Here is a 12,909-nt window from a genome sequence, read left to right as displayed (position 1 = left end):
ACTCCTCAAGTCTCACAGCTCCTCCTCATTGCCCCACACACCCCAGGAGCCCTGCTCTGCTCAGCAAAGCCCTCCAACAGCCAAAAGAGGCAAACACACTGCAGAAACCTTTATGGTTTCGCAATACTGTGGTCTACTATGGCAAACAAAACTCCACCATAAGAAAAATTACAAAGAGCAACAGCCTGCTTTTAGAACATGTAATAAAAAGACAGTGGGAGCCCGTGACTCCTACCTGCCCTCAGAATTGCACTGCACTACAATGCAGCCTTCTCTTCACATTGCCTAAAACATGGGAAAACTCAGAGTTTGCTGAGATACAGTCTGTGCAGTGCCTGCTTGCCCGTTTCTGAATACTGAGGCTTTGAATATTGCTTTGCACCACTGAAGACATCACTGAAAATGTGAACTCAACCAAATTGCACACGCAGTTCTCCTATTGGGGTCTGCATCACAAATTCAGTCCCTCACCTTCATCGGGACAAGACTGGAAGGAAACATTTACCGCAAGCATCTCATTAAGCCAAATACCTGAATAAGCTTTATTGTAACAGGGTATCATTTCTTGAATGTAAACCATTACCTTCAATAAATAAATGAAAAATCAACACTGGGCCAGATGGCCCTATTTCAAGCCTAAATGCACCTCAGTACATACTTCAAACAAATCCTGCACTTCAAAAACAGCTTCCCTGGCAGCAAACTGACAGATCAGTGCTGCTGATTTCCAGCCAGGCTCATAGCAAGATAACATTTGTTAAGAGCTATCCTTCCGCATTAAAAAGATAGAACTGCTCTGAAGAAAACCTAAAGCTTTTGTATGCTAAGTGACAGTATTCTCTCGGACTGTTTCAAGAAAAGAAACTCAACTAGCAGCATTGAATCTACACTTCATACCACAAAGATGCCAGAGTCAGAGGAGCAGGAGGGACCAGGCACAGACCCTTTCCTCGTGTCACATCACATCCCCAGTCCATGCCGTGAAACAATCTGCAAAACTATAGCAGCACTTGCATGTAGTTGCCTCTCCTGCAGTCCCTCAGAGTCAGCCCTGCCCATGACCCAGCTACATGCAGCATCTTCATGGCTGCCTTTCTCAAGAGGCTGCAAATTTCAACACAACATTGCAACATAACAGCTAGCAGCGCTAAATTAAGGGAGACGCAGGAATTGGGCTAGTTCTATCTTTATTTTTTCAACAGAAAATTGCATTGAAATTAAAAAAGCACAAGGTGGCAGAAACACAACAGCAGAGCTATCAAAGACTTCCACCTGCCACACAATTCCAGCTACTGCTCTCAGTAGTGCTTTGGACCATTTCTAACAGGTCTCTCATGAAGCACACCATCTTCAATAGAGAAAATTCTCAGATCCTTACCTGAGCCATCAGGAATGGACCTCACAAAGGTAGGGAGCATTTTCACTGTAGCTGTTGGGTTGAAATCTCTGGAGAGGCCGTTCTTCATTTCTCTCCGGAAGCGAGCCATGATGTCTATCAGAGTTTCATCGGAGAGCCGCATGGCGTAAAGGTATTTATCAATCTGCGGAGAGAGATGAACACAAGCATGGATATCCCAAAGCGCTCAAGCAGAGTTATACCATGTACTATTCCTGAATTACAAGGAAAATATAAGGATAGTCACTAGCACTAGTGCTCTGCCCAAGCCAGCAAGACAGTTGAGCACTTCACTGTCTTTTGATACAAAACCAAGGAAGCAGTACGAGTGCCATGACTTACATAAGCTGAAGCCAACCCATCCTGCTGCCTTCCCAAGGCAAGGCCCAGCCCCACATCACTCTGCATTCTCCTTTCCACAAAAAAAAAGCTTACCCACAGCCTCACACCTCTACTGCCGGCCTTCCACTACCTCTCATCTCTTCTGACTATCCACAAGCTGAAAAACCAAAGCTAAACATTTCTCTTGTGGCACCCTGTGCTACATGGGCAGATGCTGCAACCCACCAAGGTGTCCTTGTGTTGAAATCTTCCATTGCAAAGAACCCGCTGCAGCAATTTCAGCACTATGTTAATAGCTGAGAAATGATTCCCGAGTACCAGAGCACCTTTCCTATCCTGCTGCAGAACCATCTCAGCCAGAGGCTGGGGAGAGGCAGAACTTCGCTGTGGGCAGGTTGAGTCTTCATCATGAACATGAAATATTAAATTAAAAGCAGTTGACTTCTCCCTTCTGGCTTCCCAGGACAGGAACTTCATCACCCTGGAAAAAGGAGATGTTTCCACATTCCCAGTGACATCACTTTCCATAACGTTACACCCATCTTCAGCACCAGGAAAAGTAAGAGATGTTTTGCACCTCAGAAGTACAATTCAGCCTAGTAAGTTCTTGCCAAACGTATGTCCCACTCCATACATCTCAGCTGCCAGTCTATTCATGCTTTCATTTATTATCTGCCTTAGAAACTTGATTCTACAAATAATGCACAAAAGGTTCAAACCAAATCCACACCTTTGAGATTGCTTTTGCTCATAGCCTAGCAGAATTGAGGAAATAAATCCCTGCTCATGTTTTCTGTCCTCAGCAAAACTGGAAGAACAACCTGATCCAAAGCCATGCCTCTGTATCTCCTCTGCTGCTGTGGAAGACTCAAGAGCATTCGTCTCCATGCTGATGTTACATCTCAGCAGGAGCAACAAGGAAAGACCCCTTGAAAAGTGTGTGTATGTAAACACTCCATAAACCTGGGACTTTGATACAGGAAATGATGGATGACGCCAGACATGAAGGAAACGCAGACAGTCAAAATGTGATTAGACCCTAAGCTGGTCATAAACCCGGTGCCACTTGGATTGCTCTGCAAAAAGCACTTCTGCAGTACCAGATAGTGTATCACTCCAAACCAGATGTGCTCCAGTGAGCGGCACTCGTGCAGCCAAGAAAAGGGGCACAGATGGCACCAGCAGGGTCTGAACAGCAGGGCTGGGGGCTGAAATGTGGGGCTGCAAACCCAGGCAGAGCAGACCCTCTGCATCACTAAGCAGCATGCAGACAGACGGGTGCTGAGGCTGGTTCCGGGCTGCAGGAAGGTCTTTCTCTGCCACTGTAAATGCTGCCAGAGCTTTTTTTAGCAGAGCCTGCTCGGCAGTGATGTCAGAGCCCGAGGTTATTCCCTTTTAAAGGAGGGAGGGGACTGGAGCTATCATGGCTGTCAGCAGCCCACACTGCCACTCAGAGGCCCCAGCACCCAAATCCCCCAGTGACAGCTACGCTAATGCATCACACCATGAAAATACCCCCTTACAACACTGCACCGTCCTTCTGAAAACAGGGCTGAGGCCCTGAGCTCCACCTTGCCCAGCTGGGAGTGCAGCTTTTGGTGTTTGCATAGTCAGGACTGTGCAAGCCTACACTCCTAGAGCTGCCTTCCTGCAGTGGGGTAAATGGGAGGCAGGGCTCTGGTTTCCCCTTGAAAAGCCAGTGAGAGCCATCGGCCTCATGGTGCTGGGAGCATCACACTGAGGCCATCTTCACCGCTGAGACTCATGGGGCAGGGAGGAGGGGAGGCGAGGACAGAATCACGTTTCAAAACAAAATAGCTCCTGTGTATTAGTTGAGGGGGAAAAAATAGCTGTTCTCTCCTAGGCAAGAAAAAGGTTAGTCATCTCAGCAGGACAGTCGGAGTGAAAAGCAGCACTCCTCTGAGGGAAAACCCCCAGCAAACAGCAGTGAATAACTGGGCGGGGAGATGGGGGCTGGATTATGGGAGGGATGTTTAATAACACCTCACTCTGTCCGTGGCTAAAGCTGATCAGAGAGCAAATCCCAGCCTTATCCAAACGAAATAGCACACAGTGCACACAGCAAGGAGCAGAAAACACTGCTTTATGTACCTGCCTCCAGGATGGGCATCCTCCCTAGGTGCTGCTGTGCAAGCCTCCAGGAGCTCCATCACTTTTCTTATTTCCTTTATTATTATTATTATTATTATTATTATTATTATTATTATTATTATTATTATTATTATTATTATTATTATTATTATTATTATTATTATTATTATTATTATTATTATTATTGTATGTTTTTTAATAGCCAGACAGAACTTGCAAATGTTTGCGTTTTTTTCAGTTGCATTTTTTTTTTAATAGGATTTCATCATCCAATCCACACACAGGTAATTTTTTTTGGTCACACAAGAAAGACTCTTTGTACTGGGGGAAAAGGGCTGTTTGAAATTCAGAATATTGCAGGAGCAACATGGGAAGGTGTGGACTGTCATGAGTGGGTAATGAAACAGGCAGCACTGAGGGCCCATCTTCACATACTGCAGAGAAGGAAGGCTCCATGGACACCTGATAGCAGTCTCTGGAAGGAACTTAGAAGCAAGAAGTGGAACAACCTTTTACATGGACTGATAGTGATAGGACAAGGGGGGAAAGGCTGTAACTAAAAGACCTGAGATTTAGGTTAGATGTTAGAAGGAAATTCATCACTCAAAGGGTGGTGAGGTGCTGTCACTGCTGCCCAGAGCTGTGGGAGTCCCATCTCTGGAGGTACACAGTGCCATGCATGGGGCCCTGGCCAGCCTGAGCTGCAGGGAGGCAGCCAGCCCATGGCAGGGGTTGGGGCTGGGTGGGCTTTGAGGTTCCTTCCAACCCAAACCATTCTGTGGCTCCATGACTCTATGAAACACACAGCCAATGACCCAGACAGTGCCAGAAGCATCCTAGAGCAGGGCACTCCCATAACTTCAGAAATCATTAACACCTTTTGTACCAGCACAGCCTTCGTGTAAAGCCCTTCCCCATGCCAACACCTTCCTGCAGATCTGTAATCTTCAGCATCGGGAAGATTCACCACAAGCTGCAGCACGTTACAACAGGCAGCTCGGCCATCCCAACCTTACAGTTTATCGGATTGGTTTCTGAAAAGCCTTTACACAAAGGGACAGAGCTCCAGGGGTTTTCTCGATACCTACATTTTATGCCCTGTTCGATCATGTTCTTTTCGAGGTTAATAACCTTGGTGTTACTCTCAAAATATTTATTTTTCTTCTCGTGTCAGGCAACACCATGAAAAGGCATTGTTCCCCTGACAGGGCAATCAGGCAACACCTTGTGCTCCCCACTCCAGAGCCAGCTCAGCAGGCACAAACCTGCTGGGACCAAAGCACTCTAAGGGCAGGATGCTACTCAGTCAAACCACTCTATTTGGGTAGTACATTGCATTGCATGTCACCTGCTTGCTTCTGCGCAGCAGGCTCATGTGCAAGTGCAAGGATTTATGGCTTTGTGTGTCCTTCAGCACTGTACACACTGCCTTGCTCCTCCTGCCTGCCATGACTCGCCCAGTACAATGCTCCAAAACCTGCAAGGTGGGGCCAAAATTCCTCTCAAATGTAAGAGAGTGCCTAACATCCAGCAACACAGAAGCTGAGGGCATGCAAAGAACCTGGAACCAGCCTGGGGATCACACAGGGGCTGAGCAGCACAGAGACACTCCCTATGGACATCCAAGTGAGGGGGCTCAAAACCTGCCCTAAGTGATGTAGACAGGAGCAGATGTCTGAAGTCCTCTGGAATGGGCAGCCTGCTTTTCTCCCACTGCATTTCATTTTAGTTTTCAAACCTAAGAATGCCTCACAGCTCCCCAGCCAAATGATTTGCCATGCCATCAGCCAACAGCAGCTCATGGTGCCAAACCAGCCTGCAACAAATAACCCCAGGGAGCACCACGGAGGCCTACATACCCCCTCTCTCGGCCTTCCCCACGCAGCACCGCAGCATGCAACCCTATGCTTATCAGGGGTTGCTAAATATAACAGCACAGCCAGGCAGGAGAGGCCTCACCCAGGCATGCAAGCCCAGCACCAGCTGCAGAGTGCACAACTCCTGTGGGAAAGGGAAAGAAAAGCCCTTGGGAGCAAGGAGCTGCTACTGCGGGGGCTGAAGGCCTTCCAGCTCCCCACGAGTGCTGCAGAACGGAAGAGCCAAAAAGCAAACAGCAGAAGGAGGTGGGGGGTTGATGCAAGGGAGGAAGGGGCCGCAGGCAGGCAGGGCAAGCAGGGTGGGTAGGGCAGCCCCCCCGGGCACAGGCAGGGGCCCAAGCAAGGAGGTGTCCCCTCCTGCAGGGTGAACCCCACGGAGCAGCCCTGCCGATGCCATGGCCAAGGATTCCCCAAAGTACTGTAGGGATGGATGGGATTCCCCAAAGTACTGTAGGGATGGATGGCTTTGGCAGGCACTAGGCCATGCCGAGTGGGTCACGTAGCAGCGCTGGAGGAGGTGGCAGAAAGGGAAGGGAAGGGAAGCCTCCGCTCCGTGACGTCAGCCCGGCAGCACAGTGGGGCCTGGTGACATTTGCAATTATTTTCCTGATTTGCATCCCCACAGCCCCAGCCCTGGGCTCCCAGCTCCCCCAGCCCTGCAGGGTGCTCGGCCAGGACCTCCCTGCCATGTTTGTACCTACCCCGTGCTGTGCATCACACCACAGGGCTAAGCCAACCATGCCGCTTAATGCAGGAGGAGAAACAAAAATACCCACAGAGCAACTTCTCCCTTCCAAGCATCGCCGCCTATACATTCAGAAGAGATGTAAGTCAAAAAGGATCTGCAAGCGACTGCTGAACGATGGATGCCCACGGTGGCCAGGAGAGGAGCAGCCCCTGCTCAAGGATGCCGGTGCCCGGAGCGGCCCTTACACCCATCCCCATCAGCACCACGACACCCCGGTCGTGCCTTGCTCGGGCTGGGTGAGGCTCACGGCTGTGCCGCCCATAGCGGGGGGTGGCCACGGGGACAAAGCAAAATAAATGATTTAGGGAAAAAAAAAAAAAAAAAAAAAAAAAAAGCAGCTACTTGGGCTGCTGCGGGGGTGCAGCCCGTCCTCCTCGAGGCTGAACCCTACCTTTTTGACCTGGTCCTCCTTGAGCTCGGTGAAGTAGTAGGCCAGGAGCTGGGCGGCGATCATCCTGCCGGCTGCAGCGGGCGGCTCCGCGCACGCAGCGATGCGGCGCCCCGGGATGGCCGCGGCGCCTCCCCTTCCTCCACTCCTCCTCCTCCTCCTCGTCCTCCTCCTCCTCTGCTGCCGCCCCGGCCCCGCCCGCTCCCGGAGCTCGTGCGGCACGGAGCCCTCGGCCCTGCGGGGGGAAGGAGCAGCGCGAACGAGGAGGGGGAAGAGCGCTGCAGAAATGGTCGTTTCCAGCAATAGGAAGGACAATGCAGGCTGCTGGGGCTTGCATTACTGTGGAACGGGAAAAGCAAAATGCAAACAAACAAAAACTTCGGAAATTCTGCGCTGCGGCTGTTTTCAGAAGAGCCGCTCCATTCAGAAGCATCTGAGAAAACAGCGGTGGGAACGGACCCCGCTACACACCGATGCTGGGGCTCCGAGCATCCCCTCATTCTGTCACAGAACGAGCAGGACACAGCCCTGACCCCTGGACATCATGTCAGTCCTTCTTTCACCAGTGCCATCCCCACACCAGCGCTACTGAACAGAATGGGAACCCCCCTCCCAAAGCGTGCTGCCACCTTTCTGTCGCTGAGGTCCCCATCATCACCCCAAAGAACGTGCCAGCCAATGCAAAGCCCACATCCACGTCAGCAAGGACGAAGCTTCCCCTGGGAGCAGAAGGACGAAGGCAGATGCCGAGGTGACACGTGTTGCACCCACACCCTATTCTTCCCCAGGACAGGAATGCACAGCCATGCATACAGCGCTGATGCTTGGAGGCATGATTTGCATAGGCATTGTCTGCCGAAGTCCAAGTGATAAAAAACCTGGTTCTCGAGTTTCCGGCTTCCTTTTCAGTGCTACTGCAATTAAATGGCCACATTGGTGAACGCCACAAGTTCTTTGGCAGCCATCCTCCTCTGCACAGCCCCAGACACTGCAGCAGGGCAGGCAGGATTTCCTCCACCTCAGCAAGTTGGCTTCAGCTCTTTCCCTGAGATTCTCATCAAGTGTTCTGCTGTTCTGTATGCAGTGCTTGGTTTTGGTGAGCCAACAAGTGATCACACCACACTCCCAGCATGAGCTGCGGGTGCCTAAAGACACAGTAGCCTGGAGCAGGGCAGCAGCTTCCAGCTATGCCCAGTGATACCCCCCTCAGCCCCCTCCAGCTCACTCGGGTGTAGCTCTCTGCTGGGCCTCTCTGCTGCTGGTTAGAAAGTACCTTAATTCTCAGCCTGGGCCTGCTCCTGCTTTCAGTCTGTCTGTCATCTCCTAACCTTGGCCTCTCAGCTCAGCTCACTCTCTGAACTCCTGTTGTTCACTGGCTATAAATACACAGGAAGGTAACTGGACCCTCCTTAGCTTTACTGGCACTAAGTATGACAGAGCCAGTCCTTTTTTCATTTCCTTTGCCAGAAAGAAAAGACCAAGCTGGATTAGCAGCCCTTTCCCCATGTGCGCTGCAGCCCAAATCTGTCTCTATTAAACATGCCAGCTGAAGTAAGGGTGAGTTGTTTCAGAAAGGGCTGAAGCCCCTCTGCCAACATGCATGGCTCAAACTGGAAATACAGCACCAACCCCTTCCCAACTGGGAGCACAACACCTGAGGCTCTGGGGTTAACTGGGACGCAGAGATTCCCCCACAAGGAACTTAAACCAGCCAGCTCACACCAAGCAGCCCACAGTACCCAAACTGGCTGTGAGTAACAGCGGTCTGAATGACCAGAAGGAGAAGTTGTTTAATTTCTTCACCTGCCAAAATTCTGACTCCAAAGTGAATTGAAATCACAGCTTTCACAAATCATTAGGATGGCTTTTGCCTCAGCTGACCATTTGTACCGGAGTATATTTCAACACTCACCAGGTGCAGCTGTTTCATGTTTACCATAAGCAATAAATAAATTCAAAACATCGCTACTCTAAAGATCTCTGAGTTCTGCATAGTGACAATGAAACGCATACATACTACAAACCCCAGAACACAGTAAACTATATGTTTAAGCAGCAGGTGGCTTTGGATTGCCTTCAGTTGCTGAGTGTGAACTCAGCAAGAACTCTACACCCCAGAAGATGTTAGAGAAAAATTAACAGCCCATCAGAAGCAAAGCAAATGCTCTGTTTGAACATTCTGTATCTCCACACTGCTCCTTACAGCGTGTGACCACATTTCATGCTGCAAGCGCTGCTGGATGAAGGAGCTTTCCTCCCACCTGGCAGCTAGAAGGGCAGCTCAGCATGCCTACATGCATGGCAGCCCTCTGCACAGCCTGATACGCAGGTGCTGCTGCTGGGTACCCCACAGGAGCCACGCAGCACCTGCAGCAGCCCTGTGTGCCAGGGCCTCCACCAGCCTCCTACACCTCCCCACCACACAGCCCTGTGCTCTCCTTCTGCTTTACTGCAAGAGGCCCATTCAACAGCCAATTAATTAGCAGCACCTAATGGGTGCCGCCAGGCATCCCGCAGGCTATTTTTGCAGCCCAATGTGCCGTGAGACAAATGACCAGAGGCTCAGCAGACACCTGATGACTTGCAGCTATTTCAGTTGTGCTCTAATCTCATTGCCCAGGTCTAGCAGTGCTGTCTGAAGTCACTCAGTGCACCAGCTCTCCTGGGCAGTTCTCTGCTTGTTTTCCCTTCCTTACCTATTTCTTCATTGAATACTTACTGTTCTATATTAGTCCATGTTCAGATTTAAATCCTCCAGGATGGGGAGGGATTTCGTAATCAGTCACACCCATTGCATACTTTTGATGCACTCAGTAGCTAAATTCTTCTTTCTCTTGTCATGAAAACAATCAAGTTGTAGTTGTGTTTATTGAGTTGCCTGTTGTTTGCTTGTTGTAGGTACTCAATCAACCCACATTTACCTGCAAGGCATTTCCCCTTCACAATATTTACAGCAGTGTGAGAGAAAGCACCATCACTAAGAAACACTAATTTCCAGCTCACAGCAGCCTGGCTGAATAACAAGGATTTTGCAATAGCTTTCCAAGTTACCATTCCTCAGTAGGACAATACATGTACAAAAGAACTCACCGTGCATTTTGATGGACCTGGTGCAGAAGCAACAAACAAAACCTGCAAGCAGCACAGCTATCAATTCGATAAGAAACTCAGCTGAGTGAGGTTAAATCCATGATGCAACTTGACCTTGCTAGGAGGTACAGCAAGCAGGCACTGCCGCCACCAGTCATGGTGTTTTACCTTGTTTTTTTTCCCTGTTAACACAGTTAGCTAAAGCGCCTCGAGGGGAGCTCATTGCATGCATGGAAAAAGCCATGCCACATGTGGACAGAGCAAACACACTTCATAAGTGGGTGTAAGGGTGTCGTGGTTTTATGCTCCAGGTACAGTGTGTTTCCCAGATTTGAGTGCTTCCCTGGGAAGCCTGGAGCCAGCACCTTAAGGAAGGGCCAGAACAGGCTCAGCAGGCCTCACCGAGCCAACCGCTCCAGCCAAGAAATAGCGACGGGTTCCACCTGCACCAAAACATAGTTAAGGCTCTGAGCCAAGAGGGACCAGCAGGCCCTGTTTGAGCAGGAGAGGAGAGAGCAGACAGCCACCTTCACCCGTGACAGAAGGACCTCAGGGGAAAAATACCAGACTGGCTTGTGTTGGAAGGGACCTCAAAGCCCACCCAGCTCCAACCCCTGCCATGGGCTGGCTGCCCCCCAGCAGCTCAGGCTGCCCACAGCCTCATCCATTGCACTGGGCACCTCCAGGGATGGAGCACCCACAGCTCCCCAGAGTCACACTGTCACAACACTTAATGCCTAGTTCCTGTGCTGCACAACAGTGATTTCTTTGCAGCTGTAGGACAAAGTTTCTAACAATTTTAAGCATTTTAGTGTTCGTTTTTGTGATGTTTCAACAAGGATCACGTCACTGGAGGCAGGAGAAACAGCCCAGCAGCACCTTGGTGCCCCAGCATCCCCTGCTGGCTGAGGACAGGTAGGAATTTATCTACAAACAAGCATCTCCAAGATCAAAGCCCAAACTCAGGTGCGTCATCACCCAATGTTTATACAAATATCCATCATCTAAATCTCCAATTCTCTGGTGTTTTGTAATGTTTACAAAGGAACTTGAAACCCCAAATACTGCCCCAGGGCAGACACCCTCCTTGCAGTAGGAGTGCCACCAGCTCCACCATAGAGCACCCACAGAAGGGCAGCACCATCCCCTTGTGCCCCAGGCACCCCCAGAGCAGTGAGGGGACCCACTGCAGGAAAAGGCCCTTCTCCCTTTGGGGCTGACAGACAAGCCAGGAAACTACGACACCAAAGGTTTTCCCTTCCTCACAGGAGAAAGTGAAATCAGTGCTGCAATATGCTTAAAGGATGATTGCAGGCATCATGCCCCAGAGAAGCATGGCTACGTGTGCAGCTCAGTGGCAGCTCTGGGAGGTGCAGGCATCAGCTGCTGTCCATCCTCACCCCCAGCAGCTGTTCTGTCCTCACCCAGCCAAGGAAGCACATGGTCTAAGTAAGTAACCAGACAACATAGAACACAGTGCCCCTGTCCATACAAGGTGCTGAGTTCTGTAGTTATGATAAATTAGACAGATTTTCCAGCTCATGGTCATTTCCCAATATGGGTCCAGACTGCTCACTTCCCTGAGCATTTCACATGCAAATCCACTCTCTTCGCTCTTTCCTTACACACTAAAACTGGAGGTATAATCCAAACTCATCTTTCTTCTTTTCTATGTTGTGTACAACTTCTCTCTCCCCCGTGCCAAAGAAAATTGGGGAGATAGAAGGAAATGTGCCCAAAGGAATGCAATACCTGCCCTAGTTTGCTGGCTCAACCAGGGAGCTGTGGTGAATCCATCAGGGATGGATCAGGAAAATTGTGGCACTGAGGAACTGCTTCTTCTAGTGTAAGTCATTGTTGCAAACCATGGGCGTGCACACAAATACACATAGAAGTATTTCTGCAAACTCACTTTGCAGGGCAGTAAAAGTGCTGTACTCCTATGGTGATGAACCTAAAGTCAATTAATTGCCTTTCCTGACCTTCCTGAGGTGAAGTATGTGTTTCATTTTGTAAAGATCCCTTCACAGCAGCAAATTGAAATGAGCACAAATGCAGGCTCCTGATACACTACTTAATCTCTAACGTTAACAGAATATCAAAAGAAACAGCACTGTCCCAACAAGGCTTTTATGTGCATCTTCTCTCCACCAGCATTAAAACCCTAATGAAATGCTTGTACCGTACAGAAAGAAGTATGAGATCCACCCCTCTTTTGGTTGTCCAGCAATAACTGGTTCCAAACAAGGCACTACTATCTCTCAGCCCAACCTAAGAGCAAATGTATACGTTTCTCCTCAAGCCACCACTTCATGCTAATGAAAATCAATTTGCATCACTGGTTTCAAACCCACAGTGGTGCAGGCATTAACTATAGAGACTTCAGGGTCATAGTCCTGTTCCAGAACACCCAGTGCAAGAGAGTGCTACTCCAGGCCAGGTTAAAACACACATGATAATAAGCTTTCTCCAGCATCACATCAGTGACACCTACCCCCCTTCAGCTGGGAAGGGATGTGAGGCAATGACTTACTTTGCACAGCGGGGAGCAGCAGTAGCCAGACACATCCAGGGCACTGGGCTCCTTCCGCACGGCCATAGCGAGAGCACCTCTTGCCATGTCACATGGTCATCACAGGGGGCTGTCAACAAGAAAGGAGGCAGAACTGTAGGTTTTCCTATCTCCCTCCAGCCTCAGGATGCCCATGAACAACACACAGACTTATGCATGCCTTGCAGTCAGGTGCTCTGTTCCAAGCCCATCCAATGGCTGGTGTACAGCAGGTACAAACCCATGGTTTGCACTGCTCAAAGAACCAGGGGATATGGGAGCATATAGGCAATGGACAACAAGTGTACCTCAGAATAATGGTGGAAATGGGGAATATGTGGGCAAAATGTTGGCCTTTGTATGGATCCAAACAAGGCAGAGCTTGCTCAGGGCACCTGTCTGCCA

The 12,909-nt window shown here is 49.8% G+C and overlaps 1 protein-coding gene across 4 annotated transcripts in view; it reads right to left on the bottom strand.

The window, feature by feature from the left end:
• The window catches only part of HK1 (hexokinase 1), a 32,102-nt gene extending 19,593 nt beyond the window's left edge, over nt 1-12,509 (bottom strand). For 2 of the 4 annotated variants that reach the window (XM_015866387.2, XM_015866385.2), the window contains exons 1-2: nt 12,487-12,509; nt 1,379-1,541 (exon numbers count right to left, since the gene is read on the bottom strand). In XM_015866387.2, the coding sequence (XP_015721873.2) occupies nt 1,379-1,520 (142 nt within the window). In that variant the 5' untranslated portion in view covers nt 1,521-1,541; nt 12,487-12,509. Of the gene's footprint in view, nt 1-1,378; nt 1,542-6,866; nt 7,021-12,486 lie in introns of those variants that run through there. The other 2 variants (XM_015866388.1, XM_015866386.1) reach the window with 1 other exon arrangement.
• Between the last annotated feature and the right edge of the window lie 400 nt (nt 12,510-12,909).

Source organism: Coturnix japonica, chromosome 6 (genome assembly GCF_001577835.2).
Source record: "Coturnix japonica isolate 7356 chromosome 6, Coturnix japonica 2.1, whole genome shotgun sequence".
Classification (NCBI taxonomy): Eukaryota; Metazoa; Chordata; class Aves; order Galliformes; family Phasianidae; genus Coturnix; species Coturnix japonica.
Note: the sequence above shows the minus strand (reverse complement) of the source record. Positions and strands in the feature narration are given on the sequence as shown.